This window comes from Daphnia pulicaria, chromosome 5 (genome assembly GCF_021234035.1).
Source record: "Daphnia pulicaria isolate SC F1-1A chromosome 5, SC_F0-13Bv2, whole genome shotgun sequence".
Lineage (NCBI taxonomy): Eukaryota > Metazoa > Arthropoda > Branchiopoda > Diplostraca > Daphniidae > Daphnia > Daphnia pulicaria.
The window spans coordinates 1,512,606-1,539,014 of record NC_060917.1 but is presented as its reverse complement, the minus strand read 5'-3'; the positions used below and the strand labels follow the sequence as shown (position 1 = coordinate 1,539,014).

Genomic DNA, 26,409 nt, shown 5'->3' with positions numbered 1-26,409 from the left:
AGGGACAATGCACTGTGACATCTAGGAGTAAAATATGAACACACGATGGGAAATATAGAAGCTGCGGGAAATACAAGTTTCAAAAATCGGTGATCTTGCAGCACACGCTTTGTTATGAAGGAATATATATATATATATATATAAATTGTGTAAATGCTGTAACACGTATATCATTTTTTTCCTACGAAAATCTGGGCATTAAAATGAATATGAAATAGGTTTGCAACCGATAAATAGGATACATAGATATATTTCTAGCATATTAAAGGTCTCAGTATTTTGGCAACAAATTTTGGGGTAGTATTTAAGTATTTTTTCTCCCAATAAAGGGAATTTGGTGAAAATCGGACAAATACGCATCGTAATCATTCTAGGCAGTCTGGAATGCTGAAAGGGCGTTTTTTTCCGATTTTCGGTAAGTTTTATTGTTTCTTGGTCCGGAAAATAAATCAGTTTCTTTAGCCTACAGGCTTTTTTTCGTAAAAAAAAAGATTTGAATTTATCTTACCAACCACTAGATGGTTCTGGACAGAAAAATCGCTGTCCGAGTTTCTGTGAAGAATATATCCCTTTATACACTTTTGTCCATCCACACAGTGGTTTGAATCAACGCAATGGCTTGTATTCATGCCCAGCCTGAAACCCACTGTGACTTTGGTTCACGCAATGGCTGTTGTCCACGCCATTACCCCAAAACTGTTACCTATGTCCTCAACGTCATTGCTGGTCCAATTAGCTTTTTCTCATACGACCAAGAGTCTATGCCATGTTTTCTTCATGCCAGGACGAAGTTACACTACATAGGGGAGACCGGGGTCATTTGGTACGGGGTAAGATGCTCTTTCCTGATTTATTTAATTAAAATCAAAATTGAACTGATTTTGAGATAGCCAAATCGAGTAGTTTTATAATTAGCAGGTTTTCACCTAGTTACTGATGGTTTATTGCTAAAACTGTGGATTTGCAGGCGGATAAACTAATTTTTGACTTACAAAGTAACTATTTTCGGCGATAGTAATTTTTTTCCCACGTATTTCGTTATTAACTAATATTTATATTTTTTGCAAAAAGAAAGCTTATTATCTTGGCTAAAATTTGAGTATTTTGGTTTCTAAAATAAAGTTTATTTACTATTTCATTTTAAATTTAGAATTTGGATACCTACCCATGGGGTAGGTCGGCCATTTATTTTCGTGGCAAGTTATCCCATTTACTTAACATTTTCTGCTAGCTGGGTTAAGCTGGCCCATTATTTTCGTCAGCTTTTACTTTTCTCTTGACGGCCAACTTTCCCCTAGTAGCGGTGGCGATTGTCTCTAAAAGTGAAGTGATAAATCACTCATTATCACTGTTTATGAGTAATTTTATCGTATATTTTTCGACGCCACAATTTAGCTAAGATAATAAGCTTTCATTATTTTAAAATATTTCACCATTCTGGTAAAAATTACGGAGTGCAGGACCTGGTGTGTAAAAAGTGAGCCAACTAACCCCGGTCATGCCGTGGTCCCAGGCTCCCCGCATAACATGATCCATACTTACGCCTGTCGGCCACAATCCTTAAAGGACTTACACCGTACTCTATATCGAATCGACACTGTCATAAGTTTCAGGCAATTTATAAGGCACTGAATCATAATCAAAATTATTTTTTTTAAAGAACATCATTCATACAAAAACATTCAAAGAATAATAAACATTTTTAGCTTTCAAAATAATTTTATTTACGTAAATTTATTACATTATACTAATTTTTCCAAGTTTCAAATTTTCTATTGCATTTTTTAAACAGTAAATATTAATATATTTGGGGAGGATTTTTGATACACATAAAAATTACTACAAAGAACAAGCTCATAAAAAATATCGTGATGCAATTGGTTCCCGGTTGAAAATTACCTTGACTCCACTATAGCTCTATCTTTGTTGGGCCATAATTAACGTTAAAATTGAAAGTTTCTTTTTAGCACTACTAGATGGCACCATCTCCATGGCATCCATTCCCGTGAACCCTAGGTCCGTCCCTAAACCCGTCTCAAAGAAAAAAATTTCTTAAACGGCCTCTTAGCGACTTAGCGGGATTCTTTTCCTTGTCCCATAACAATTTAAAAAAAAAACGTAAATCTTTACTTCGTTTTAAAGTCATGTCATAGCGTTCTAGATGCTCAAAAAAATTTAACTACGACTTTCAGCAAAAAATTTATCAAAATCAATTTCAAACCGCATTAATTGCGATTTTTTCCACAAATGCACTAAATGAAACCAATAACGTTCTTACACTTAACAAGGATTTCCCGAAACGAATTTATTAATGAATTAATATTACATTTATGGATTAATATTACCGGTTTAATTCCGGACTTTGCATGGCAACGTTTAATTCAACCATTCAACTATCGTCTGCTTTCGTTGTTAACCCAAACGTTAACGAACGTTACATTTTTTACAAAATTTACAAGAGCTTCTCGCGTAATCTTTCTTTCATTCCTATTTGTCAATTAAAACATGGCCAAACTAAGTCCTGATACCAAACGAAAGTTAACCTCGGTTGTTAATGTGGGGAAGACGATATTTCATTGGGGCTTCATCCCTACCGTCATTTATTTAGGTAAATTGGAAATGGCATTCTGCGTTTCGCTTGTAACGTCCTGTCAATTCTTACCAACTCAATCTTTAATGTTGCATTGAATTAATTTGTTTTACAGGATTTCGACAAGGAACTGACCCTGGCATGCCACCCATCACTGTTCTGAGGTTAGCATAATTTTGATAAGGTTTCACACTGGTGATAACTTGGCTTTATTCATTTTTAATTTACAGTTTGCTGTGGCAGTGATGCTGTGTTTGTAACGTGTATTCATGTCAAGGCTTGTAATACAGTTATTGTTTAGGAATGGTTAACTTCAACATTATTCGACTGTTCCACGCCTAGTACTCTCTCTCTCCCTTCTGCAGTTTCTCTTATGACCCTTTCTCCAATGCTCTAGTTGGCAGATAGTAGTGCTGCAGTATGAAACATTGACACAGCAATGATAAATCCCTTCAGATCCGCATAGATTAGAACACTAAAATTCAATTTAAAAATTAACAGACAGGTCAAAACAAATTAAACTATTATTTCTTACCCAAACTTTGGTTTTGGTTTTAGCAATTTCTTCAGCATGATTGGCCATCAGAACACGAATCTCGGAAGCTTGACTTTCTTTAAGAGTTTCAACTTCTTGCTGTTGACTTCGAATCGCAGAAGCGAGGCTTTCTTTAAGAGTTTCAACTTCTTGCTGTTGACTTCGAATCGCAGAAGCGAGGCTTTCTTTAAGAGCTTCAATTTCTTTCTGTTGACTCTTAATTAGTTGTTCTTGTCCATCAATCTTTTTCTCTTTACTGTCAATATCCTTCTGTACGGCAGCCATTTTTTCTCTCACAGCTAACAATTCGACATTTGATTCACTTGGCGAAAACGTTGCAGAGGGTGATCTGAAGTCCATCATAACCTTTTCTGCGTTTTCGGTTTCGCTCTCTTCTGGAAATATGGGATTATCTTGAAGTATCATCAAATCCAACATTGCATGGCCGGTCGACTCGTCCTGAGAAATTACGCTCTCTTCCTAGAAAATACAAAATAAGTTTTTTTTTAAATTAGTTTCTCAAAGGTAAGAGTATAAACAGGAAATTACCGTGAAAGGCAACTCTGAACCACTAATTATTGGTTCCAACCTTTTGTCTATTTTATTAATCAAAGACGGGTAATCCATATGGTCGAGAAACACTGTACAGTGTTTTAGGAGATGGGGTTGGCTAGGCGATGATTTCTTTTTCTTCAAAGGAGGCGATTCAACGTTCTCATCTTGAGTATCGACGTCGTCATCGCTTTTATCATTCGATTTGCCAAGAGAAGCAAGCATCGCCTGATGTTTCTTGAGTTCTTCAACGGCTTTGCACCAAGCAGTAGTTCTTTTGCCTTTGGGCTAAAATTTAAAAAATAAATGAAAGTCTTCAAAACACTATTATTAATGTGCGATCAAGACATCATACCGGGGCTTTAATAGCATCAATTGGCTTGGTGTGAATTTTATCCAAAGTTAATCGGTCGTGTGGGTGGCCAAAAAATCGAACATTGTACTGGTTATCTTTTGTTACGCTGAGAACCTAAAAAGTAGAAAATATTATGTAACAATATAGCAGAAAAATCGCAATCAAATGGCCAAAATATAAAATTGAAGTACTTTGGCAGGCCAAAATGGAAAACCTTTCGCCTTGGCAACAACGAGTTCGTGTTGTGGTTTACAGGGAATACAAAACCAGTCCGGTCCTTCTGGCTCATTCGACCTTTTGTAACAATCCCGACACAAATGAATTTCTCCAATTTCAAATTTACACGTCCGCAACATTGTCCTAGCAGCATCAGCCAAAATATGGTTCTCTAGAAAATAAGTTTATTAGTTTTGATAATCACAACAGTGTTAATTCAGTGATAATAAACACAAAATTGAACTTGAAGTAAGAAGAGCATTAGAAATTATCATAATTACCTCCATAGAAGATAGTAATGTTGTGTACGATGGTTAACGAGTCCATATGAAACTCCGATAATGATTTATAAACTTGGCGATCTGCTCTATCAATCATATTTGGAACAGTTCTCAAAGGCAGCCTAAGCAGAAATTTGGCTCGCCATTTTTCTGGTTCTTCACCACCAGTAGCCATTAGATCCTTGGTTCTATAGGGAAAAATATAATGTTGTTAGAAAAAGCAGCACGATTTTTTAAAATTTCGAGCTAAAACAGTACAATTTCGAAAGTCGAGCAGCACATCTGTCAGTCGTATGTGGAGTCGCTGCATTTTCGTTAAGAGCTTTTTGCTTCCAAACATACTTTTCCAGGGGTAGCTGTAATGAAAATTAAATTATAATCAGGTTGTTTTTAATAAATAAATTGCTTAAAATAACCAACTCTACCTTTTCTTCAAGTCTCGCACATGCATAATAAACAAGATGATTAAGATCTCGTCTGACATCCTCATCTTCTAGATTGGGGTCAGGTTTAACTTCCTAAAATTATTATTACAGCAGTATTAATTAGAGAACAATTTTTAAAAATGATGAAAACAAAAATAGGAGTGAAGATTTACTTTGCATATTGGACACACAAATTCTTCAGTGTTCTCTGTTTCTAAGTTTTCCAAACATCTGATGTGGTACACACGTGGGCAGGAGACACAATTCAATACCTCACCAGGTTTGTGACATTGAAAACAATACCAGTCACTCTTCCCTGTCAGATCTATTTCAGAATCAAGCTAAAAATATAAATAAGTATTAACAAAAATTATTTTTCTTCAATGTGTAACCTCTCTTACTGGAATTACGAAAATGTTTTGCTCGACTCCCTTCTTACTTCCTTTAACAACAGCAATGGTCTTTTGCAAGATAAGTTTATCTTCCACTAAAAGCTTGAGCTGGTCTTTCACATATTTTCCTTCTACATTATATTTATTGCAAAATTCCTTAACAACATTTTCTTTTGTGGTTGCCAATTTCCTCTCAATTCTGAGCTCTTTAATAACATCCCAAATACGTTGGCAAGTCAGAGGATCTCCTCGCCGACAAACTTTTAGACTTGACTTTGCCTGACTTGTTTCCATTTGTGTTTTGTTTATTGATAGCAAATCAACACATCCAACGTTATTTTTTCCTTTTTTCGAAGCACATCCAAATCTAGCTTTCATGGAACGCGACTCTGTTATTGTGAATGTTCAACAGACAACTGTTGCCAGATGGGGAATTTGTTACCTGGACAAAATATTGTTCAGAGCCATAGATGGCTATGGCTCTGATATTGTTTTAAAAAAAATGTTATCTACTTCAATACTTTTTTAGCCTACTTGTTACTTTCGAATTTTCTTTCAACTTTGAAACAATTTTTCTTCCATAATTTTTAATAAAATAAAATGTGCTTTAATGTTCTAAAACCTCTTTATTCTAATAATTTAATGCCGATGAAAGGTGAAATTTAGATATTTGTTTAGATATTTAGGGGTGAAATGCCAACAGTTTTTTTTTCTAATTCGTGCAAATCAAACCAAATATTTAAGTTAAATTGTGATCAAGAAAAATAATGCAATACTCTTTTTAAACAAATTTTTCGTTCATTTATCGCGAGGTGGCGAATGGAACTTTTTATCCCTTTTTATTGTTTTTGAAAAGAAACTCTGGCACGACTTGATACTGCGAGTGCGCGTGTGCGAACAATCAGACGAATGCTATGGCTCGATCTATAAGACAGTGGAGCGTGTGGTTCAAACTAGTTTTGCCGTCAACCCATCTGGCCAGTGCACAGAATGAGCAGTAGGTCGCCCGAGCTGGCCGTTCTCTAACGTGACTCAACTGTGCGTCGATATTTACGCGCGCAGTGCCATGAGCGTGAGCGACAGCAGGCGGGATAGAGTCTGGGGATCGGTGGACAGGGCAATAAACGGAGTCGTTCGTTCTCACTTGGATTCTGACGGAGTTCAGGAACCTTTTTTGACAGATTCCGATGGAAAGAGGCCGACTTCAATCGATCAAGTAAGCGCTAATTTTCACATCCAGTTCCTTTTTTAACTCCTTTCATCTTAGTGATAATTGTTTCATGAATTCTATGGCACTGGATCTGTGATTAGTAACTTACAGCCAATGAAAAAAGAGTCTTTAAGTTTACCGGCTTTTCTTAGTTTTCTATGAAGCGTTGAGACAAATTTTAATTTGAGGACATGTTTTTTTCATTTAGCATATTATCAATCGTTATTATTAGACTAAAATAAACTTATTACGTCATTCCAAAAAGTTTCAAGGAAACTAATTCATTTGTAAGGCTATAGCGTTTCTTGTTATCTGATAGCTATACGGTCAACAGTGCCAAGTGTTTTTCGTTAACCCTTTGGGCATTTTGTCTTCTTTGGCTCGTGGTAGCGCACCAGCAGCAGTCTTTATCCTTTTTTTTACTGTATTCGGTTATCTATACAGTTTCTTTTTTTTTCCCGTTTGCATCGTTCGTATGTAGAACGACTCCTGGAGCAGCCTATTGATCGTGACGGCAGCGGCTACCACAGTTGGCACTGTAATTCCCGCTGGTTACAACATTGGAATCTTGAATAGTCCACAACAAGTAGGCCATTCTTTCACGTGTCCAATTACTTACTCGATGACACGGATATCATTTATTTATCGTTGTGTTATTGGATAAGGAATTTATGTGTCGCAATCTGTTTTTTTCTAAACCGCTTAAGCACGTTGCTATTATATATGGTTTGTTAACTAATAAGACCCTTACAGCGTAGATATAAATGTGCTGTGTCATTATTGTTCGGTGTAAATAAAGAGCCGCGGGCGTTGACACTAAACACGACTATCATTGCTATTTACTTAGATAATTGTGGATTTTTGCAATGCCAGTATATTGCACAATTATGGCACAGTTATTGAAGAGACTCCATTGGAATTACTTTGGGCTTTTGTCGTCAGTATTTTCTTGATTGGTGGTGGTCTGGGAGCCTTTATCGCCGGCTCCATAGCCAATCGAATTGGAAGGTGAGATTAAATTTACTTCGGAGTACATTTAATTTTTATGAAAGCGTTATCAGGCTGAGTGATCATATCCAAATAAAAATACAGGAAAAACACTTTACTAGTGATTATCTCGCTAAATGTGATAGCAGCTATCTTTTATGGCACGTGTGGCCTAGCCAAATCGGTTGAAATGTTACTGATAGCACGACTTATCGTGGGGATCGGTGCAGGTGATAATTTTACTACTATTATAACTATAAAAAATGATTTTCTGATTATTCTTTTAATTTAGGCCTATCAACTACTTTCGTGCCTCTTTATTTGTCCGAATTATCTACACCAGCCACACAAAACGTCCTTGGTAACTTGAATTGGTTTTATTTCTAGTCTAATAATCTCATGAGACATTTTCATCCTGTTTTTAAGGTCTCTTGTGCCCCGTTGGCATCAACGTAGGTCTCTTTATTGGCCAGGTTCTCAGCCTTGAAAAGCTACTAGGTAATTTTTGCGCTATCAAATTGATCACAAGCGATGACGACGTTTGAAACTAAAGGAATTTAACATTTTCCAATTTATTCCAATTGATAGGAAATGAAGAAGATTGGAATTGGTTACTTGCCTTGACATGCATTCCGGCTTTATTGTGTCTAGCCGTCTGGTACTACCTTCCGGAAACTCCTCGGTATCTCTTTGTTATTCAGCAGAAAACTGACACGGCCTTTAAAGGTTAATAGTGCCAACACTTGTAATTATTCCACGTACCAGCATTTTGTAATCACCACATAAATTCCATTGCAGAGCTTTCTCGTCTAAGAGGACTTCCTATTGATAAACTTGGACCGGAAATTGAGGAATTGCGTCGAGAGGCCACACGGGTAACCGCCGAAATTTCAAGTGATGGAATGAACTCGCAATCAAACTGGACGTGGAAAACTATTTGGGCCAACAAAAATCTCCGTTGGCCAGTCATTTGCGTAATGGTCATGCATTTCGGCAACCAAATTAGCGGGATTAATGCGGTAAGTATTCGAAAAATAACAACTTTTAAAATGTTGGTTAAACGTACTGTGATTATTATTACAGGTTCTTTATTACTCGACAGACATTTTCTTGTCTGCAGGACTGGATAGGCAGCAAGCAGAGTATACCGTTTTAATTTTCTCTTTGCGTTTTATATTACGTGCACATTAACGATTTTGTATTCCGTCCGCAGGCTGGCTATTCTGGGTGCGGGTTTCATCAATGTTGTTATGACAGCTTCGGTCGTCTTCCTAACGGCAAGGTTTTGTCGACGCCCTTTGATGATGATCAGTACATCAGGGATCAGCATTTTCCTCACTATCCTCGCCATTTGCATCTATTTCATCGTAAATATATTCACCAAAGTTCTGATTTTTTAAAATTAATCCGTTAACCAAAATACTTGTTATTTTACATAGAGTAAGGCTACGTGGATTCCTTATTGCTGCATCGCTGCTTTGTTGCTCTTCGTTGTTTTCTTCGACTTGGGTGTCGGTCCCTTACCATTCTTTCTCCCAACAGGTTTAAATCATTTCACGATTCTTTCATTATTAGTTGAATTAAAAATACAATTTATCAACTTTTTTAAGAGCTCATTCCGGCCGGACCGAGACCCCTTGTCATGTCGTTGGGTTGTCTGGTAAAATTATTTTGTTGTTACATTTGCTAGATTTGAACTGCGCTATAACTTTGTATCCTAATTTTGGTTACAGGTGAATTTTGCCACCAACTTTGTGATCGGCATGACATTCCCCTCCTTACAAAGCCTAATGGGCGTCTACGTTTTTGCCATTTTCGCAGTGGGCACATTCGCTCAAGCCGTATTCCTATTTTTCAAACTTCCTGAAACCTTTAGACCTCCACGATCGTTTTCTTCCGCAGCAACCATCCTACATTGAATTCCATTCCATTTCATGGGGACTTGCAAAATGTTAGCATGATTGACTTATTGTTTATTATTGATTGCACGGTATTTTAATTTTTAATGCGTACTTTCCTAGTATGTATATATATTACTTTTAAAAATACAAGCCAAAATAAAATAATTATGTCCATTTCTTTACAAGGTCCAATTTCGCAACTGTCGGATTGGATCAACAAAAATTCAAATAATAATTTATATTATACAAACAATTCGAAACGTCACACAGCACTTGTTCCTCTGCCAAAAGACTCACGTTGAAACAGGAACAACCTTCAGGTTGGTCATGGCACCCACAACACCGAGTCCCGAGCTCTCAACTAACGAGTCATCAAGAGAAGACGTTTCAGACTCGTCTGATGGATCATCAGCAACGGAAGGTGCTGATGGTTCAGTCTCGATGATGGTTTCAAAGGAAGGCAAAGCGGTTTCGTCATGTATCTTTTCAAAAGTGGGCGATGAATGATGATAAATGGTAAATTTAATGTTAGGCGACAGGAACAAAATGGGCTTTTGTAAAAGGAAGTCGTTGGAATCGGTCGAGGGTTGACTGGCCAACTGGTATTGCGAATTGGCAATAATATCCTTCACAGACGACGAATACTCGTTGTATAATGTTGATGACGATAAAAGCCCTTGATGCGGTAAAAGAGTACTAGTGTCGTAATTGTAGCTCCAATAGGGTTTAAAGAGATGAGTAAAGTCGTCACAGTCGGTAGGATCTTCCAAATTTTGGCATGGAATTCTCGATTCTTCCAGCGCTTTCAGGTATGAATCCATTTCGGGCTCCACTGGAACAGCTGGAGGTGGTGGCGGTGGCGGTGGGGGCTGTGGGGAAGACATCGGGACTTTAGTCCTCTTCAAAGGTTCGGTCCGTGAACTTTTCAAACTATTTAAGACGAACTTCATGAGAGAAAATTTGGGGTCCTTTTCTTTTTCCAGATTGACTCCAGGTCCCCATACTCCGACAATATTCCGAGTAATTGCATTTGAATTTTTCTTTTTCTTGTCATGCTTTTGCTGGTTTTCTTTAACAGCAGAATGCGGCGTCGAAGTCAGTGCTGATGGATAGGTCTTTTGTTTTTCTTTGGCTCTTAACTCTTCACTTAGGTTGATGAATTTCACATTAACCTTTAACGTCTGCTGGGCTGGGCTAACCGTTTTGCGGACCACTCTCTTGACGATGGCTTGTAAAGGTTGCTTTAATAATATCCACTGACCTTTTGCTTTTGGAAAGCCTCTAGCCAATGAACTGCCTTCCAGTTGTGAAACTGGAGAGAAATCTTATTATTAGTTCATTAGTTTGAAAAGAATTAACACTGTGACTTTTACCTGTAGCCGCCAGGAATAACGAAACGACGATGATGCTGGAAAGTTTCATTGCACAAAAATCAAGAAGACGCTTAGCTGGAAGACCTTTCTTCTCTTCCAACTCGATCGCTACTGATTGCACAGTGAACACGGATTCTTTATATTATCTATGTCAAGCTATAGGGCGGCATTTTCAAAAAGTTAATGGCCATAATCTACCATATGCAAAGGAATGCTATTTTCCCATTCATGTATGCCTTATCAAGCCCATTCAGAAATTATTTTACAACTTTCAAAAAGCATGGGATCTCCAACGTATGCAACAATACAAGAAAAACAACTCACCCATACATTTTCCCCATCGTCTACTTACCTGTATTTTACTAACGTTCCTCTTCAAGAGTTTACGTATGTTTTTCTGGTTTCCATTACACCAGCAGTGCCAGAAAATCCTGTCCGGCCAATGCTTTTTCTATCACTAATGAACTCGAAAACCACATTTGCCTTACCGCTTCTCTGTCTTTCCCAAACAAAAATGCGGGAATCCCTGGTAAATACAGTATGTGTACCATTGTAGCCGTATGTATATATAAACCTATTTCCTGCTCTCTCTTTACTCTTGATTCATCAAGAACAATGCAGCTTTTCATAGAAATTAAATATCTTTTTAACTCATTGACTCTTGGCTAGCTCTCGCATCCTCCATGGCCTTTACAAAGTAATTTTCAGGACAAAAAATAAATTGTGAATCTAATACACGAAGAAGTTGCAAAAAAAATGTCCTAAAATATTGTTTCCCTCTTTCTAATGCATCTGTGATCATTTTCTTCCTCGTACCAACCACTGCATTGGCGTTCCGATTTAGCGAACCGTTACAGTTTATTTGAGTTTGATTCAAACCGAAGCTATCGCGTTAATTACCATGACGCCATACGGATCAGACCGCAGCGATGTTGGTCAATAACCATATTATTATTGTCCTACATTAAAATTTTTACCATTACAAATGTTAATTAAACAGTGTATAAGTTGAATTGAAGGGTTCAATTGAGTGCTGATTATCGCTGCTATAATCTTAAATCTTTTAAAATCCAACGGACCATCTTTAATAGGGCATTGCGGAACTTTAGTTGCATACTGAAATAATATGCTAATATGACAAGAAGAATTGGCTTAACAATGAGGTGATTTTTCGCCTCCTCAGAAATAGTGTCTAGATGTGTGAGGTTTCTTTTCAAGCAGATTGATTCTTTCGGATTCTTTTGATCCTGAGCGCTGTCTTATAAATAGGTCATGCGAAGTTGTGATCCATCAACAAGCAGGTTAGCTGACAAAACATGAGTGCGCGAAAGTAAACGTTCTCATCGGTCACTTGTACTGCTGACAATTGATCCAGGTCATTTAGCGCCTGCTTTTAAAGCGCTTCAACAAATGAATGTTTAAAGTTATTTTTTTTATTCAAAATAATTTTCTTTTAATTATTCGGCGCTAATTTTGTAATTGTATTAAGAAGTGTGACACAAATACACGCAACAATTACGTGGTTTTCGTAAATTACTTTTCGCAATAAAAATTTGTGGCAGGGAATTTTATCCTTGATCAACCAAAATCAACCGAATGTTTCACTTTATACGAGAAATTTCACTGCCCCGTGCATTGCGATACAAAATAAAAAGGGATAAACAAACAAGATAAACTGGATTTTGTGCGGTGAGGTTACTTTTCTCTTTTACAACTTATTCGCTAGCACTATAGTCGTAACATATACGGACACATGAAACAGAAGATGTTTACACAAGTTGAGAATATCCAGGTATCTGATCGACTTTCTCCAAGCTGAGGAAGATTTTGAAATTCTGGATTTTCTCGTCCTCAGATAATTGTTATTCTTCACTTTGATATTCAGTCGACTCTGGATTCACCAATGTACTGTTGCTGGTACATCATATTGGTAGCCAACACACTCTGGCTGGTATTGTCGTCTAGAGTCAGTGTAACAATCGTTATGATATTTTAATGTTGCAAGCGAAATGAGTTTTGATAATTCCAGCGCAATTAGATAGGCGTCGTATGGGGCATACGCTACACTCGCCACTCTACGGAATTTATTTGATTTATTGACTTGTGGTGGTCTTCTTCTTTTCGCCTTGACGGAACTTGGCCGCGATGGGTGTGAGTTCTCGACCATAAACAAATCAGTTCCCTGTTCCCATTTGGCGTACGCGTTTTCACTGACGTCTAGTGAATCTATGAGACCTGATAGTCGTGCTGGCTTTTCAGCGCGAACGGGTTCGTAAGGATCTACGTAGATATTGTTGAGGAGAGAAACTTTTGAAGGTTTTGTTCCAGATAACCAGTTTGACGGACTGTGATTGGCTGTTTCGCTTAGCAAGACAACATTGGCGTGTTTTACTGGCGTCGTCTTCGAGGATCGTCGAGATAACTTTGTAAAAATAAATGGAAAAAACAATTTTCTACCAATCCCAATTTCCAATCCAATTTTCCGTTTCCCATGTGAATTTGACGCAATTTCTAAAACAAAAATTTTTGTATTTTAACAGAAATATGCATGACTTAAAAAAAAACAGCTGTAAAAATAACCTTTAATCACGATCAATAAAATAATGATGCTGTGAATTTTCATTGTGAAATGCGGCTGTAATTGTAATGCACGGTGAATACGCCGTGATAAATATGTGCAAGACTTTCTTCTATTCCGATTAATTCGCTACTGATCAGAAATTCATGCATGCACCCTTTCCAAGTTCTTTTAAGGCAAGTCAAATGGTAGACTGGCCAAAGGGTATTTCGGAAGTCTCTCTCCAAACAGTGTATTAGACTAGAGACACAGTTAACCCCGCTTATTTGTCCGTTTAATGTTTTTCCTCGTTCGATTTCCCAGCGGTACAGTTACGATCCTGAGAATAGTTTCGGATTTTTTCGTATTGTTGGGGATAACCGAGTTTCACCGCAGTCGGGTAGTATAATAGTTCGCCGATGAATTTTATTACTAAACCGCAAACTTTTTTTTATTTTGCTACAGCTATCTTAACGACGGTGAAGAAATCAATTTTTTGAGACTTCGTTATGACGTAGTAGTACATAATAATCAATTGCGCTTCGCAAAGGTTAATAAATCTATAAAGTATGCCCTATTAAGGGACGGGACGGATTTCGTCCCGTGGTCCCACGCTGTTTGCAATCGACAGACTAATTGAGAATTATTGGCTTGTGCTGAAGTTGACCCAAATGATCGTGCGTTACTACTTTCTCTATACCAAGTTGTCAAAACAAGCGATATGCTGGTGCCCGTTGTAACTATTTATGTTGAGAATTTTGGCTATATAAAAATGCTTACCGTGCATGTCGTTATTAAGACGGTTTAACCATTGGGCTGCTGAATAACATTTCGATTGTTAGTCACTGTTCACACAATTAAAGCTCAGTCTGTAATATTTTTTTCGATTAATGTTCTTTAAAAAAAATGCTATGAAAAAACAATTTTATGGGTGACTTCAATAGTTTTGTCTTAGGATGTGTTATATTGTTGGGCTGATGATCACCCTTCATTATATTACTGGAGGCTAAATAACCATGTTGAAAATAAAATCGGTTCCTGAATTTTTGTTTCAACATAGTATAATCGACGCGGTACGTTGAACATCGTCGGGCATAAATAATTTATTTTTGTGTCACTCGATCCGACAAAAATCCCGTTACACCTGCAAATGTTAGTGGTTCGTATGTGGGCGCAAACAGAAAAATGGCATGGCATTGTTTTCTTTTTGTTGTTGTTGTACAGACTGGACTGAAATTTTCTTAACGTCTAGAACTCGTCATGCCTTACGGTAACAACAGCTTGCATGTCTGCCCTAATGATCTATTCCCCATCACTGGTGCAAAATATTTTTGGTTGCCATATACAGCTATACGGCCACGCATGAAAGTTCCTGTTAACCAAGTTTTTTTAGACACACATTTTAACCAAACAAAAGCACATTATTTACTACCGACACAATTTTATGGTACACTTATTCATACTCAAAACAGAGCTCCAGTTGAATATTGACCAGTAACGTATATTTGTGCATATGTAACTCCAAGCAATTATTTTCTAATGTTTCTACAGTATTTTTATTCGAACAAAAGAACCGACAACAACGAGTTGTCTGTGACCTATATTTTTATTATTTTTTTAAATCACTCAAAAGCTAATAAATTACTTGCAATAATAAAAAATCAATTCGCCTTACTGTGTTGATTTGAACGGATATTTGATATTTCGCAAAGTAAATTCGATGTTATTAGGTGAAAGCAACACAATGGGTCTTTGCAAAAGAAAGTTTTCTATCAGCCGGAGCAAACGGTACTCGGAAAAATCGGCCGGAAATAATAGCGGATCGCAGCGAGTCTTTTGTGCTGCATTATGGCTCTTATCTATCTCACACTCTCGAAGAAAGCTGCTGCCGGCGATGGATTGTTTGAACAGTAGACTATAGCCGTCACAATCAGAAGGATCTTCCAATAACATTTGGCATGGAACTCTTGAGAATTCTAACTCTCGCAGAGACGAGTCACTCATTTCACGCATCACTGCTGGTAGATACAACGAAGGAGGTGCCGGCACGATTGTCTGTATCAGAGAAGAATGTCTATGAACATCCGCAAGAAGAGCGGTAGTTCCGTCTTCACCGGCGTCGTAAGGATCGTTGAATAAACCAGTCACATCTGGGAGTTGTGATCCGTGCTGAGCGAGCCAGTCAGTTGACATGTCACGCACTTTGTAAGTGCCTCTGCCATCAGCAGTGGGGCTCAAACTGGGCGTGATGTAAGTGGGCGATTCGTCGGATATGACATACCTCGATCCCGTTGGACTGTCTCGCTCGCTTAAGTTGATTCCCTGTGTTTGTTTCGAGGAAGCGATCCTCCGAATTAAATTTGTAGCCAAGGCTGGAAAAGAACTTACAGTATGCCATCGATCTCTCAGTTTACTAGAGGACGACGAACTGTATCCTACTTTAAAAATTATATGGTACATTAGATTTTTGAATATAGATACTATACAGACCCACTAAAAAGTCAAACATACCTCCAATAGCCAAGAGGTAAAAAACTTGGAAAATTCTGGGAAATTTCATAGTCCGTTTGAAAGAAATCGATAAGATGTTTGTTGCAAGGTTTTCCGATTATATCTTCCTTCTCTTCCAACTTGTTCACTATTGAGATTCCTTAAAGACACAGCCTCGGTTGCTTCAAGGTAGCGATTCTTATATAGTTAGCCATCAGCAGCCGATGTCGCAATAACTGTAATCAAATCTTGGAGAAATATTTAAACGACAAGGACAATTAACACCTTGCGCTTGTTTGCTCTGCTTTGTATTCGCAATTTTACTTTTGTGTCCAGCAGATTTTTTCCTTATTATCGCTCATTAATTTCCGTATGCTATTGAATGAACCGTTATGCAATCAAGAGGAATAACCTTTTTTTTGCGCATTGCCCCAGTGCCCTCTTTAAGTTAAGCGGCGTTGATTATTATACATAGCGTTAGTCTGTATGCAGAAAATATTTGATCTCTTGGATTTCTTTTTAGTAGATTAAAACCCGTCGGCGATGCTCCAGTACACGCACATGTGTGCCACACTCTCACCCAAATCTGTCGCGTCATTTTATTATTTATAGTTGTATTTGATTCGATTCAACAGGCTAGAGTACATGCAATCGGCAGGGTCCATCAGCATTTCACAGCGCAGTTTAAAGTGTTCTAGTGCCATCAGGTACGAGTTGGTTTCAGTTATCTTAGTGTACTCCTTTAATTGGTTCTCAAAATAAGACACGGGTTTCTTCGTCGGTCTCACTTTTCCTAGGTAGTACATTTTCGGAAGATGAATGTATTTTTCGTTACCGGCGGAATTGGACAGCACTGATGAGTGAAACTGTTGTTCTGGTAGATTGACTCTTGGCTCCCATTCATCCAGCTGGGAGTCGTCTTGGACTGGTTGCTTTATTGCTGGGTAATTCAATCGGTGAGATTTATCGTTTTCAAAACTGTGAAGAGGTGCGGCAGTCGAGGAGGAATGAAACGATCCCGAAATCCAATTCAGTTGAGACGGACGCCGGTGTTCACTCAAATTCACGAAATTTTTGCGATTCGACGAAATTCTCGAAGAGAAAGGACGACTGACCATTTTGGCGAGAGTTACAAAGGGTCGTTTAAAGCTCCATCGGTCACTTTGATGACCTGCAACTTGGCAAAGAGCTGATGCACAGATGAAAACAAAAAATTTTAGAAATTCAACTCTCTCTTTAATTACGATTTAAGTATATTTTTTGTTACATACCTTCACCGGTCACAAGTAAAAAGTATAAAAACTTAAGGCTGTGAAATTTCATCGCCTCGCTTTTAGCACAAAATGAAGCAACGGAGGGATTTAAACGTGAAGATCTCTTCTCTCTTCCTGTGCTTGCTTGTTACTGATCAAGCGTAGAGAAAAAAACACGTAGAAGTAAGACAGCTTTTTGCATTTATATAGGCAATCAAATAAACCTTTATCCTTGGGCCATCGGTCCATCACAAAACACGCGACGATGTCAGAACTGAATCACGCGCCCCAGGTCCCCAAGGCATTTAAGAATTCAGATCTTGTCGCTAAATAATGTTTAGTCGATACAGTTGAAAGCGTTTCATTGGTGGGAAAATGCTCTGTTCATTTGAAAAGTATGTAGCTAAAAATCAATTAATATTTTTATTAAAAAGCTGGATATTGGGGGATTTCCGGCAACACGAATTGGGCCGGTTATACCAGCAGCAAGACTTTTATCCTGTTATTTGTCAACCATCAAATGGCCATTAGAAACTCTATCCTTTTAATAAGATATAATAATACGCATTAGAGTTAACTCGGAGTCTATTGTAGTGCCACAAAAGTATACTAAAGAAAGCGCTTCTTTTCCTTGAGGTTCAGGAAATACTCCCTTTATAAGCGCTCTAACCTATATAACTGGTTCACCCTTTTTTTTCTTTCAGAATGGAGAAATAGCAGTAGCGCGTGGTTTTGTTTGTCTTCTCTGCTGCTGCTCAGCTATGCAATGAACTGAGACTTACTTACGTGTGTCTATGCATCACCTAGCCGGAAGCTAACCAGCCAACAGCATGATGCCCATTGCTCAGTCAGTGGAAATACGAAACTCGGTCAATGAGAAGCGACACGCTCACAAAAAGAAATGAATGTCGTAGAGAAAACTGAATGCGCATTAAGTAAATATTCCTGCAACATTTCATCTATAGTTGTCCAGCACCATTGTTATGTATATATAAATATACACACACACATATGTTCAGCCAAGTGTGTGGCTTTCCTTATTTGCTTTTTTTTCGAATTCCAATTGTTCGAAATCCCATTTTGCGCTTGATGCCAAAGAAATAACCAACAACAAGAATAAGAATTATATCAATATATACACTCGAGATGTGGAATCTGATGCTAGGATTTTATTGAATGTTTGCCAGTTTTATGTTTTACTGGAGCCTTCTATTTTTACACTGGAGAGGGGAATTTCCGAGAAATTCGGACGTGCAATCGCCTCTAGCAACTGCGTATGCTGATGGACAGATTGACGAGTAATAAATAAATACCAAAAATTGAAAGTCGATAAAGAAAAACAAACTGTTTAGACGTTTATTATTCTATATTATGCATAACAAGTATAAAAAGGTGGTATGGGATATGCTGGTGTGTGGCAAAATTGATTTCCAGCTCAAACATTGCACAGCAAAAGGAGGGCGACACCAACTCAATTTAAACAATCAATTATAAGAGTTACAGTACAAACAACGTCTTCCGGGATTGACTTCCAGCGTCATTCGTAAAGACCTCTGACACAACAGAATGTTGGGGAATGTTTTTTTGTTTTTGCTACAATCACAGATCATTTTGATACTATTTTTTCTACTTCCAATAATCGGCTTCCAATTCAAAAAAAGGGCGCCAACATTTCAAGGGTGGTGATTTACATAAACATCCACGTCAAGGTGGCGCTCTGATGTCGTCGAACCTGAAGTGGCGGGATTTTCAAATGTGAGTTGGGAATGCCCGAGATAGTCGTCCTCCGCTCCTTGCTGCTGGTATGTTTGCACGTAAGGTTGCTGTTGCCTTAAAGTTGGAACTGGTTGCCATTGGACGGTGTCCCTAGGACGCTGCTGTTGGTGGACGAGTCTTGGAATATTTGTCGGTCGAATATTTGGTGAATTTAAACGGTTGGGAATTCGCGCTGGATTCTCCAGTTCCAGCAAAGCCATGTTGGGAGCAGCAAAGATGTGCTGTCTCTTCAAACTGGCGGGGTTGACTCTAACGCTGGCCAATGAAAACCTCCTTTTTCCAGTCGGATGATTTTGGACAAACGTCAGACTCGGTCGAGCTTCTCTTTGAAAAATTCGCTGCGGACTATTCTGAGATGGCGAACGTTGCTCGTTCACGCCGTTCAAAATGGGTTCGGCGGAAGTCAAACTGTCCAGCAATTTGTCCAGCCATTCTTTGGCATCCAACCGTTCGTTGTAAGGGGTTATATCACCGACAGCAGGTGAAGTGGACGTTCTCCTGTAAGGTGTCTGCTGATATGGCATACTAGATCCTGACCACGGATACTGTGCTCCGTGAGAAACTGCTTCAGGAAGCCAAAATTCCAATTAGAATAAATAAAACCCACTTAGTTTTAAATTAATTTCAATCCATCTTACCAGTGGCCATCAGCAGGAGAAGAAAAGAAAAGAATAAGCGAAAGGCAATACGTTCCATCTTGTTCCTGGTTATTCAGCGCCTTCGGGTTGTTTGATCGGTTGGGAGAGAGAATAACGCACTTTTATAGCTTTAGTCAGAGAGAGAGAGAGAGCTGATGATGTTGCTCGTTCGCCTTCAGTCGAATAACTACCACCACCGACCCGGTTGGAGAAAGCATTTTAACAATTTTTCTCCCTCTCATCATGGCGTCGTGGCGGCCCGTGTCGGCTAACTCTGTGTGTGTGTTACACACAAGTGCCGAGAAAGCAAAAACTTGTTACTTTTAGGAGCGCACCTTTAACGCGATTCGTGGGAGAGACTCTCACTGCCTTGTTTTCTTCTGTCAGCTTTTTCCCGTGTAGTAGTATACGTGGAGCAAAAGTCCCCGGGGCAACCGGTGCGATAGGAAACTTCTTTTTGTGTTTGTGAAGCTTATAGCAGGAGAAAATGAAACTCGCCAATCTATAAGAACCTGCATCACACGCCTCTGGAAGTAAAAGTAGAATAGAAAGAAGACAAAAGGATAGATATACTCATGCCAAGCAAGGAATTCTCCTTTTGTGATGCGACATCCTTGTCGACTTCAATAAATAAATCGCCTTCCTCATGATGACAATTGCCAATTGAGGTCAGACACGACAATCATCGTCGAAAATTTGATTCTCAACTTGTTTCGGATATCTATCGGGTCTTTGCCTACATTACGATTTTCTTCTTCGATCTTTTTTTATTTCTCGTCGACGAGCGTCGTGACGAATGAAGATTTCACACGACTTCAGCATGAAACGAAACTCGAAACCGTGACTCTTGCACTGAACTGCTTCATATGGCCCCGCCAGCGTTTGGAGAAAACGCTGGAATTTTCATGTCTTCATCTTTTTATTTCTCTGCTGTTTTAGAAGTCAGGTCATTAACACGCAACTTTATTGATTAAGAGGAGCGAAACGAGCCAGAATAAATGCGCAATATCCACTGAGGTGAATATGGGCGAATCGAATCGCTATTTTGTGGTTCCTGATGAAAATAGAAGACTTTTTAAATAATAATATATAAATTGAGAAAACAACATTAGTTGTTGTCTGTCTCAAGCGAGTTGGCAAAAAAAGGAAAATATACCGTTTTGATCGACTGGAGAAAGTTGGCCCGTCGTGTGTGTACCAACAACAAAAAGGCCTGTCACCGTAAATATTAAGAGAAATACACACGTGGTTTCGTTGATGTGGATAAACTGAGCTTATTTTTAACAATGCATAAAGGAAAAAAAAATCTCAAGTGGATGACTAGTTGCCGTTTAGTTCACGCGCGCCCAGAAAGTGGCATATAAATAAAGAGATCGAAAGCGAAGTGAAAGCTATATCTTTCGCATGGCGTGTCAACGCGCGTTATGATCAATTGGTGAGAATCCGGCGGTTGGAAACTAATCATGTTAAATGGCGTATGAAATTGGGAGGAAAAAAAAAGGCAATTTTTCGAATAACGACAGGATGGTATTCTGTGTATTTTTTCATTTTATCTCATTTTTTTTTGTTGCGGTTTTTGATCAAATCACATATTCATGCGCGGGCTTTCTCCATGTTTTTAAATCTCTTGAGCCTTCCTTTCTCTTCCGAAATGTATCCACACTCGACGTCGGGCGACCTGTAGCGCACTCTGGGGTATTGTAACAAAAATATCACAAAGAGATATCGATTACAATTTAGAGTAGATGGCAATCAAACAATTAAGCGCTACAGACTATAACAAAGCGACAGAAATTTCGAGTAGCGATTCTGATCAAAATATTCAGATGCAGAGGCTTCCCAATCGTCCCATCGCTAATGCTAACTGGCCCACGAGCACATATGAGAGATACAATTCGTCAGATGCAATGAGTTGGGCCTTCAAAAACTCTTTCGACAGTCGCTAAACCATATCACATCGTGTACGTACCAATAACAACAACAACAACAACCGTAAATATGAAGACAGTTAAGGAAGAAGGAGAGAGAAAATTGAAATTGACGGCGCTTTCAGATGATAGATGGCGTAACTGAAACCCCGACGCATCTATAAGTGATTCGTTCAAACACGCTTTTTAAGCAGGTCTTACAACATGGCTAATGGTGTAATTATTGTTTATATATTATCATTAAGAAGGGCTGGTAGAGACATAAAAAGTTTAGTTATTATTTAAGCAGCCTCCTTCTCCATGCGGATGAGCTCCTGGAGACCGTCGTACATCTCCTTGACGGCCTGGTATTCAGTCAGACCCATGCGGCGTTTGTTGGAGATGTCGTAGACACCACCCTCGGCTTCGGTGTGTTCACCAGCAGTACCACGGACCTACATTGAATTAATTACAGTTTTATTCATTAAAATGGCTGATGAATAAGGGTCTCTTTGAAATGTCGTTGTACCTGGAGGTTGAACTTTCCGGCGGCCTCTTCGAGCTTGGCAAGATCGGCGGCCAACTTGGGGAGCGCAATGTGGACGGAAGCGCGGATGGTGGTGCCCAAGTTGGTCGGGCAGAAGGTCAAGAAACCGTATTTGTCGTGGTGAGAGAAGGGGATCCTCTTCTCGATTTCATTGATGGCGTTGACCAAGCGGGCGTAGACGGCCTTCAAGTCACCACCCTTCTGCATGGAGATGATACGCAAGTGATCTTCCTCATTGCACCAGACCAAGAAGGTCTTGTCGACGTTGTGGTAGATACCACGGCCAGTGGGCCAGTAGCGGCAAGCGTTGGCAGCCTGAAATAAGAATTCAATAAAAATTCATAATCCAATAACCGAATGAAATGGGACTATTGGAATATACCTGGAGGAAACGATCTCCTTCCTTGAAGAGGAAACGATCCTGGATGAGCTGGGTCTGGACCTCCTTGGTCATGCCAGTCAAGGGGAAATAAGTTCCCTTGAGTTCGCCTTCCAAGCTGGACAAGCTGGCGACGACTTTCTCTTCCATCTCCTTGTAGTTGGCCTCAGTCAGGCAGGGGTTGAAAGCATAGCCGGCCAAGGAGCGACCGCAACGGACGCGGGTGGAGACGATGAAAGCGCCCTAAATTCCGTTTCAATTTTAAACAAATCACATTTCAACTAAAATAAATGAACAATTCAATTTACCTCGGGGTCCAAGTTGCCGAAAGTCTCGAGATCACCAAAGTCCCTGGGTGGGTGGGCATCTCCGGGCTTGAATCCGGTGTGGTAGTCGCAGATCATGGGTTCGAACAGGTCATTGAAGACGCTGTAGGCCTCAGCATCCGGGGCGTAGACACCGAATCCAGAGTCCAAGTTCTCAACACCTTCATTCAAATTTACATTTTAGCATTAAAGTTTATGTTACTAAAGTCTAATGGTCAGGTGTTCCGTTGAATGACTTAGGTTTAAATGAAAACTTACCAGACTGGATGACATCCAGAAGAGTGGATCCGAAGGATGTCTTCAGGTCCTTGATCTTGTCAAAGATCTCACGGGTGAGGTGCTTCTTCAACAGAGACTTGCAGTTGGTGGCTTCCTGGAGCTTCTGGAATCCAGCTTCCAATTTCTCGGATACGGCAGCGTCAACCATTTTGATACAAGGAGGAACTCGAAGAGGAATCTGCAATTCAATTCCAAAAAAATCAATTACTCATTCGACAACTGTCGTCTTAATTTTTTCAACCATTCGCATTCCACTCATCTCGCCGGAATTTTCCGTATTTAAACAGAAATCTTTTTCTCCAGGGGGTGTCGTCGGAGAAAGGTCTACGTGCCCCGAATGACAACCCACCTGCGGGCAAAATTCTATCAACGACAAAACACAAAAGAAAAGCGCCACGGTGGGCGGAAAAAGGCGCCGAGCCTCACTTGGCAAAATGAACATGACACCCACCCCTGTTTTTAATTCAATCAACCGTAAATCTATACGCACGAATCGAAATATACTGACGCAACATCCTCGACATGGATCCCTTTTCACACTTAATATCGACTATACTCTACCATATTAACTGCCTCACTTCCGCATCAAACAACTCGAATAACGACATTCAAACGTTGGGTCGGTTTCAAAATTCAAACAGTAGTCACCATGTTTCCTATACCAAATCACATGAACCAATCAGCACTAGATCTGCCAAAGGAATGCATTGTCGAACCAGCAATCCTTTCAAGTGTCAAATTCAAAAGATCAAATTCCCCAAAAACTCAATAAGCCAATTGAAGACTAACCCCCCCCCCCAAAAAAAGAACTAAACTAAAATAGGATTGAAAATGTGAGTTGTAGTAGAGAGAGGAGAGACTTGCCTGCGGAGCGAACAGTAGTGATCACCGACACAGAGTGAAGAGGATCCGAGTCGGTTAAAAGCAAGTCGACTCGGTCGGAGAGGGATGGGGGGGATCCTTCCGACAACAGCGCCATTTCGCGCTCCTCTCCCGGGCGTTGCTGACGTCACAGACGTTGGGGAACCAATCCTGTGCCAGATATTGGAAGGAGCGGCATTCGCCAGCAGAGCGAAAAGAAAGGCAAACAAGCAAAAATCTAGAAGAAAGGAAATAAGAAAGAAAAGAAAAGAATAAAAATTGATTTTTAGAATGACGGCAACGACGCAGTCTGCAGCAACCGATGGATGATGGAAACTGCGGTCCGAATCAATTTTGCTCGTGATCCCGTATATTACGACGTGCGTTTTTCTGGCAACAGTCGAAAGGGCGAAATTCCTTGATTGAGAATTAATCTCATCCATTTATTTCGAGAATCAGATTAAATATACGACGAGCTGACCAAATCCAAATATGCTGGAGGGGGTGGCCTCGCAGTTATTTGTCATTTAGTTATAGTAGGGGGGGACTCTGCCATGACATGGCGAGCCGAGCCGAGGGGAAAATGAAAAGAAAACCAAAAAAAGAATATTATAAGTTTTTCCCGGTGATCCAATTTTAGCCGGGCTCTCTGGGCACACATACATGAAGCGAGGTTCTTGGCAAAATAGCGTGACAACAATACCCTGAGAGACTGTCGTTTGGCTCCGAAACAGAAGAAACAACAAATTATAATCTTCACAATTACAATCACGCGGATGTGTGTGTGTATACAATTATTGGGCAGCGCCATGTTGTCTCCGTCTGTATAGCGATCAGGTGAGCTCGTCCGATTTTGAAATATCGGCTCATTGGCACGCAGCCCGGCAATTATCTCTCGTGTTTGATCAATTCAATCCACGTATACCCATATATCTAAACATTATTCGAAACAAAAGCTCTGCCTGCATTTCTCGTAATAAGTTTCCCCATATTTCTGGGCATATACACGGCATTTCTCTGTGTCGTAGGAGAAAATAATCAATAATGTCGTGTCTGTAGACACATCTAGCACGTCGACGACATAGCTAGAGAACCCTGCAGAAAATGGACAAGAACTTTTCGTACATTCTTTCTTGTTTGAACTCTTGTAAATTAGCGAGCGATGATGAGTAGTATGTGTGAAAAGGTGAAGAAGAATTATACAGACACTCATATATTGTTGGTGTGGCTTCATCTGTGAATCTCTGATGTATAGTAGCTATAAGAACTTTCGATTGCTCCTTTATGGTTGTACTTAGTACGGTATAGTCTATATGTGTGTACCATCCGGAGGCAGCGGCCATTGGGACGACACACGCTAAAAAGGATCAGAACTATACGTCGTTGGCTTCCTCTTGTACACGGTCCTATTTGCAAAACGATAGAGAGTGGGCTTCCGTTTCCCAACGACCTCTCATCCGATTTTTTTCGATTCCCTGGATTTCCCAGTCACGCTGGTTTGCACATGTGTGTTTTTTTTTTTACTTTTTTCTTATGCTGTGTGTGTGTGTAGCGTTTCGCCCACCTCTTTGTCTGCACTTTGGGGAAGGCGGTAGAGATAATCGATACATCGTCTGAGTCCATTCCTGCAGGATATGTTATATCTTCCAGACGCTCAACAAAAAATGGAAGGATTGATCAACCCGTCTATACTTCCCGAATCGATTGACATGTTTCTCCGCTATCTATACTATAAGCAGCAGAGAATATTGAAAAGAAGAAGAGGGTCTATGGCGAGTGCCAAACTGGATGAGCCCTGGACATCTTGACAGAGAGAGCAGGTTGGTCGCTACCCAGAACGGGGGTGTACACTACTACTATAAGGAGGAAATTGTAGACATTCATGAGAGAGCGGTTCTGGCGAGCTGCAAGGCTATTTTTTGAACTTGAATCCTCTCAGCTCAGCATATATACAGAGGAGGCTACAAACACACACACAGAACGGAGAAGATGTTTGTCGTGAAAGGGGGGCCCCCTTCTTTCCCCAGTATATATATGCGACTTGATACACTGCTCTGGGCTAGCTGCTGGATAGTCCAGAGCTAGAAAAAAAAAGGAGCGGATGAGGGGGCCTCTTTTATTTTCAAAGTCACGCGCGTGCCACCATCACTACTCCTGCTGTAGCTTATACACACGATAGGGCTCAGCAGTACATCGGGCGTGTGTGATATAAATACCTTTAAGGACCAGGAAAAGGAAAAATGTTCCTGACGAGATACATACAAACAACAACGAGAAATCCCTCTAGAAACAGAAGGGGAAAAAATGTTTGAAACATTGCTGCTACTGTCGTCGCATCTTCTTCTTAAAAATACTCGAAAGACCCTTATGTTACTAAAGTGACGCGGTGTGTTCAATCTTGATTTTTTGTTTGGGTTTTCCTGAATTTTCGTTATTTTTCATTTTTAGGTATTCCACCGTCTTACCTAAGACTTGTGGGCTTATAAATAGAGACATTCTAAATCACCCAGATGCCATAACGAATAACGCCCCTGGACTTTTAACGTTCGTTGTTTTTTATTTTTCATTATCGGACAAAA

General features: G+C 39.6%; 7 protein-coding genes across 9 annotated transcripts; 1 reads left to right on the top strand and 6 right to left on the bottom strand.

Moving 5' to 3' along the window:
- Window positions 1-2,833: 2,833 nt before the first annotated feature.
- On the bottom strand, window positions 2,834-5,767 carry LOC124340927 (zinc finger MYND domain-containing protein 11-like). The gene is made up of 10 exons (XM_046793756.1): window positions 5,356-5,767; window positions 5,128-5,295; window positions 4,955-5,047; window positions 4,788-4,885; window positions 4,530-4,717; window positions 4,224-4,420; window positions 4,033-4,146; window positions 3,675-3,965; window positions 3,126-3,605; window positions 2,834-3,065 (listed from the first exon to the last, which is right to left on the bottom strand). The coding sequence occupies exons 1-10, from the start codon at window positions 5,722-5,724 to the stop codon at window positions 2,910-2,912; spliced, it is 2,154 nt and encodes a 717-aa protein (XP_046649712.1). The 5' UTR covers window positions 5,725-5,767; the 3' UTR covers window positions 2,834-2,909.
- A 512-nt stretch (window positions 5,768-6,279) lies between these two features.
- Window positions 6,280-9,609, top strand: LOC124341024 (solute carrier family 2, facilitated glucose transporter member 3-like). Its single transcript, XM_046793910.1, has 13 exons — window positions 6,280-6,562; window positions 7,038-7,142; window positions 7,404-7,564; window positions 7,649-7,773; window positions 7,836-7,904; window positions 7,970-8,041; window positions 8,132-8,269; window positions 8,342-8,562; window positions 8,627-8,685; window positions 8,757-8,910; window positions 8,983-9,085; window positions 9,154-9,203; window positions 9,277-9,609. The coding sequence occupies exons 1-13, from the start codon at window positions 6,413-6,415 to the stop codon at window positions 9,460-9,462; spliced, it is 1,593 nt and encodes a 530-aa protein (XP_046649866.1). The 5' UTR covers window positions 6,280-6,412; the 3' UTR covers window positions 9,463-9,609.
- Window positions 9,407-10,915, bottom strand: LOC124341185. Its single transcript, XM_046794182.1, has 2 exons — window positions 10,818-10,915; window positions 9,407-10,756 (listed from the first exon to the last, which is right to left on the bottom strand). Exons 1-2 carry the CDS (start codon window positions 10,864-10,866, stop codon window positions 9,738-9,740), a joined length of 1,068 nt encoding a protein of 355 aa, XP_046650138.1. The 5' UTR covers window positions 10,867-10,915; the 3' UTR covers window positions 9,407-9,737.
- Window positions 10,916-12,288: 1,373 nt separating this feature from the next.
- Window positions 12,289-13,510, bottom strand: LOC124341316. Its single transcript, XM_046794373.1, has 2 exons — window positions 13,398-13,510; window positions 12,289-13,328 (listed from the first exon to the last, which is right to left on the bottom strand). The coding sequence occupies exons 1-2, from the start codon at window positions 13,438-13,440 to the stop codon at window positions 12,715-12,717; spliced, it is 657 nt and encodes a 218-aa protein (XP_046650329.1). The 5' UTR covers window positions 13,441-13,510; the 3' UTR covers window positions 12,289-12,714.
- Window positions 13,511-14,873: 1,363 nt separating this feature from the next.
- Window positions 14,874-17,282, bottom strand: LOC124341260. Of its 2 annotated transcripts, none has more exons than XM_046794282.1 (3): window positions 17,136-17,282; window positions 15,886-17,053; window positions 14,874-15,812 (listed from the first exon to the last, which is right to left on the bottom strand). In XM_046794282.1, exons 2-3 carry the CDS (start codon window positions 15,932-15,934, stop codon window positions 15,046-15,048), a joined length of 816 nt encoding a protein of 271 aa, XP_046650238.1. In that variant the 5' UTR covers window positions 15,935-17,053; window positions 17,136-17,282; the 3' UTR covers window positions 14,874-15,045. The 2 variants fall into 2 exon arrangements, with proteins under 2 accessions (XP_046650238.1, XP_046650239.1); XM_046794283.1 differs by having other exon boundaries at window positions 14,874-15,809.
- A 1,177-nt stretch (window positions 17,283-18,459) lies between these two features.
- Window positions 18,460-19,738, bottom strand: LOC124341289. 2 transcript variants are annotated; one of them, XM_046794327.1, is made up of 2 exons: window positions 19,532-19,738; window positions 18,460-19,458 (listed from the first exon to the last, which is right to left on the bottom strand). In XM_046794327.1, exons 1-2 carry the CDS (start codon window positions 19,587-19,589, stop codon window positions 18,791-18,793), a joined length of 726 nt encoding a protein of 241 aa, XP_046650283.1. In that variant the 5' UTR covers window positions 19,590-19,738; the 3' UTR covers window positions 18,460-18,790. The 2 variants fall into 2 exon arrangements, with proteins under 2 accessions (XP_046650283.1, XP_046650284.1); XM_046794328.1 differs by having other exon boundaries at window positions 18,460-19,455.
- A 1,311-nt stretch (window positions 19,739-21,049) lies between these two features.
- On the bottom strand, window positions 21,050-23,934 carry LOC124341183 (arginine kinase-like). The gene is made up of 6 exons (XM_046794180.1): window positions 23,834-23,934; window positions 22,949-23,147; window positions 22,673-22,851; window positions 22,368-22,607; window positions 21,968-22,300; window positions 21,050-21,893 (listed from the first exon to the last, which is right to left on the bottom strand). Exons 2-6 carry the CDS (start codon window positions 23,115-23,117, stop codon window positions 21,741-21,743), a joined length of 1,074 nt encoding a protein of 357 aa, XP_046650136.1. The 5' UTR covers window positions 23,118-23,147; window positions 23,834-23,934; the 3' UTR covers window positions 21,050-21,740.
- Window positions 23,935-26,409: the final 2,475 nt, after the last annotated feature.

Excerpts from the sequence above, each read along its gene's own strand:
- LOC124340927 (XM_046793756.1), bottom strand. The coding sequence starts at position 5,724 with ATGAAAGCTAGATTTGGATGTGCTTCGAAAAAAGGAAAAAATAACGTT. Across the intron at positions 5,048-5,127 it reads TTGTGTGTCCAATATGCAAA|GAAGTTAAACCTGACCCCAA; the intron begins GTAAATCTTCAC and ends TAATAATTTTAG. Across the intron at positions 3,606-3,674 it reads GTTCAGAGTTGCCTTTCACG|GAAGAGAGCGTAATTTCTCA; the intron begins GTAATTTCCTGT and ends TGTATTTTCTAG.
- LOC124341024 (XM_046793910.1), top strand. The coding sequence starts at position 6,413 with ATGAGCGTGAGCGACAGCAGGCGGGATAGAGTCTGGGGATCGGTGGAC. Across the intron at positions 7,905-7,969 it reads AGCCACACAAAACGTCCTTG|GTCTCTTGTGCCCCGTTGGC; the intron begins GTAACTTGAATT and ends CCTGTTTTTAAG. Across the intron at positions 8,911-8,982 it reads CCATTTGCATCTATTTCATC|AGTAAGGCTACGTGGATTCC; the intron begins GTAAATATATTC and ends TATTTTACATAG.
- LOC124341185 (XM_046794182.1), bottom strand. The coding sequence starts at position 10,866 with ATGAAACTTTCCAGCATCATCGTCGTTTCGTTATTCCTGGCGGCTACA. Across the intron at positions 10,757-10,817 it reads GTTATTCCTGGCGGCTACAG|TTTCACAACTGGAAGGCAGT; the intron begins GTAAAAGTCACA and ends ATTTCTCTCCAG.
- LOC124341316 (XM_046794373.1), bottom strand. The coding sequence starts at position 13,440 with ATGAAAATTCACAGCATCATTATTTTATTGATCGTGATTAAAG. Across the intron at positions 13,329-13,397 it reads TTTATTGATCGTGATTAAAG|AAATTGCGTCAAATTCACAT; the intron begins GTTATTTTTACA and ends TTTTTGTTTTAG.
- LOC124341260 (XM_046794282.1), bottom strand. The coding sequence starts at position 15,934 with ATGAAATTTCCCAGAATTTTCCAAGTTTTTTACCTCTTGGCTATTGGA. Across the intron at positions 15,813-15,885 it reads TTACCTCTTGGCTATTGGAG|TAGGATACAGTTCGTCGTCC; the intron begins GTATGTTTGACT and ends TAATTTTTAAAG.
- LOC124341289 (XM_046794327.1), bottom strand. The coding sequence starts at position 19,589 with ATGGAACGTATTGCCTTTCGCTTATTCTTTTCTTTTCTTCTCCTGCTG. Across the intron at positions 19,459-19,531 it reads TCTCCTGCTGATGGCCACTG|CAGTTTCTCACGGAGCACAG; the intron begins GTAAGATGGATT and ends GGCTTCCTGAAG.
- LOC124341183 (XM_046794180.1), bottom strand. The coding sequence starts at position 23,117 with ATGGTTGACGCTGCCGTATCCGAGAAATTGGAAGCTGGATTCCAGAAG. Across the intron at positions 22,301-22,367 it reads AAGGAGATCGTTTCCTCCAG|GCTGCCAACGCTTGCCGCTA; the intron begins GTATATTCCAAT and ends TTCTTATTTCAG. Across the intron at positions 21,894-21,967 it reads CCGGAAAGTTCAACCTCCAG|GTCCGTGGTACTGCTGGTGA; the intron begins GTACAACGACAT and ends AATTCAATGTAG.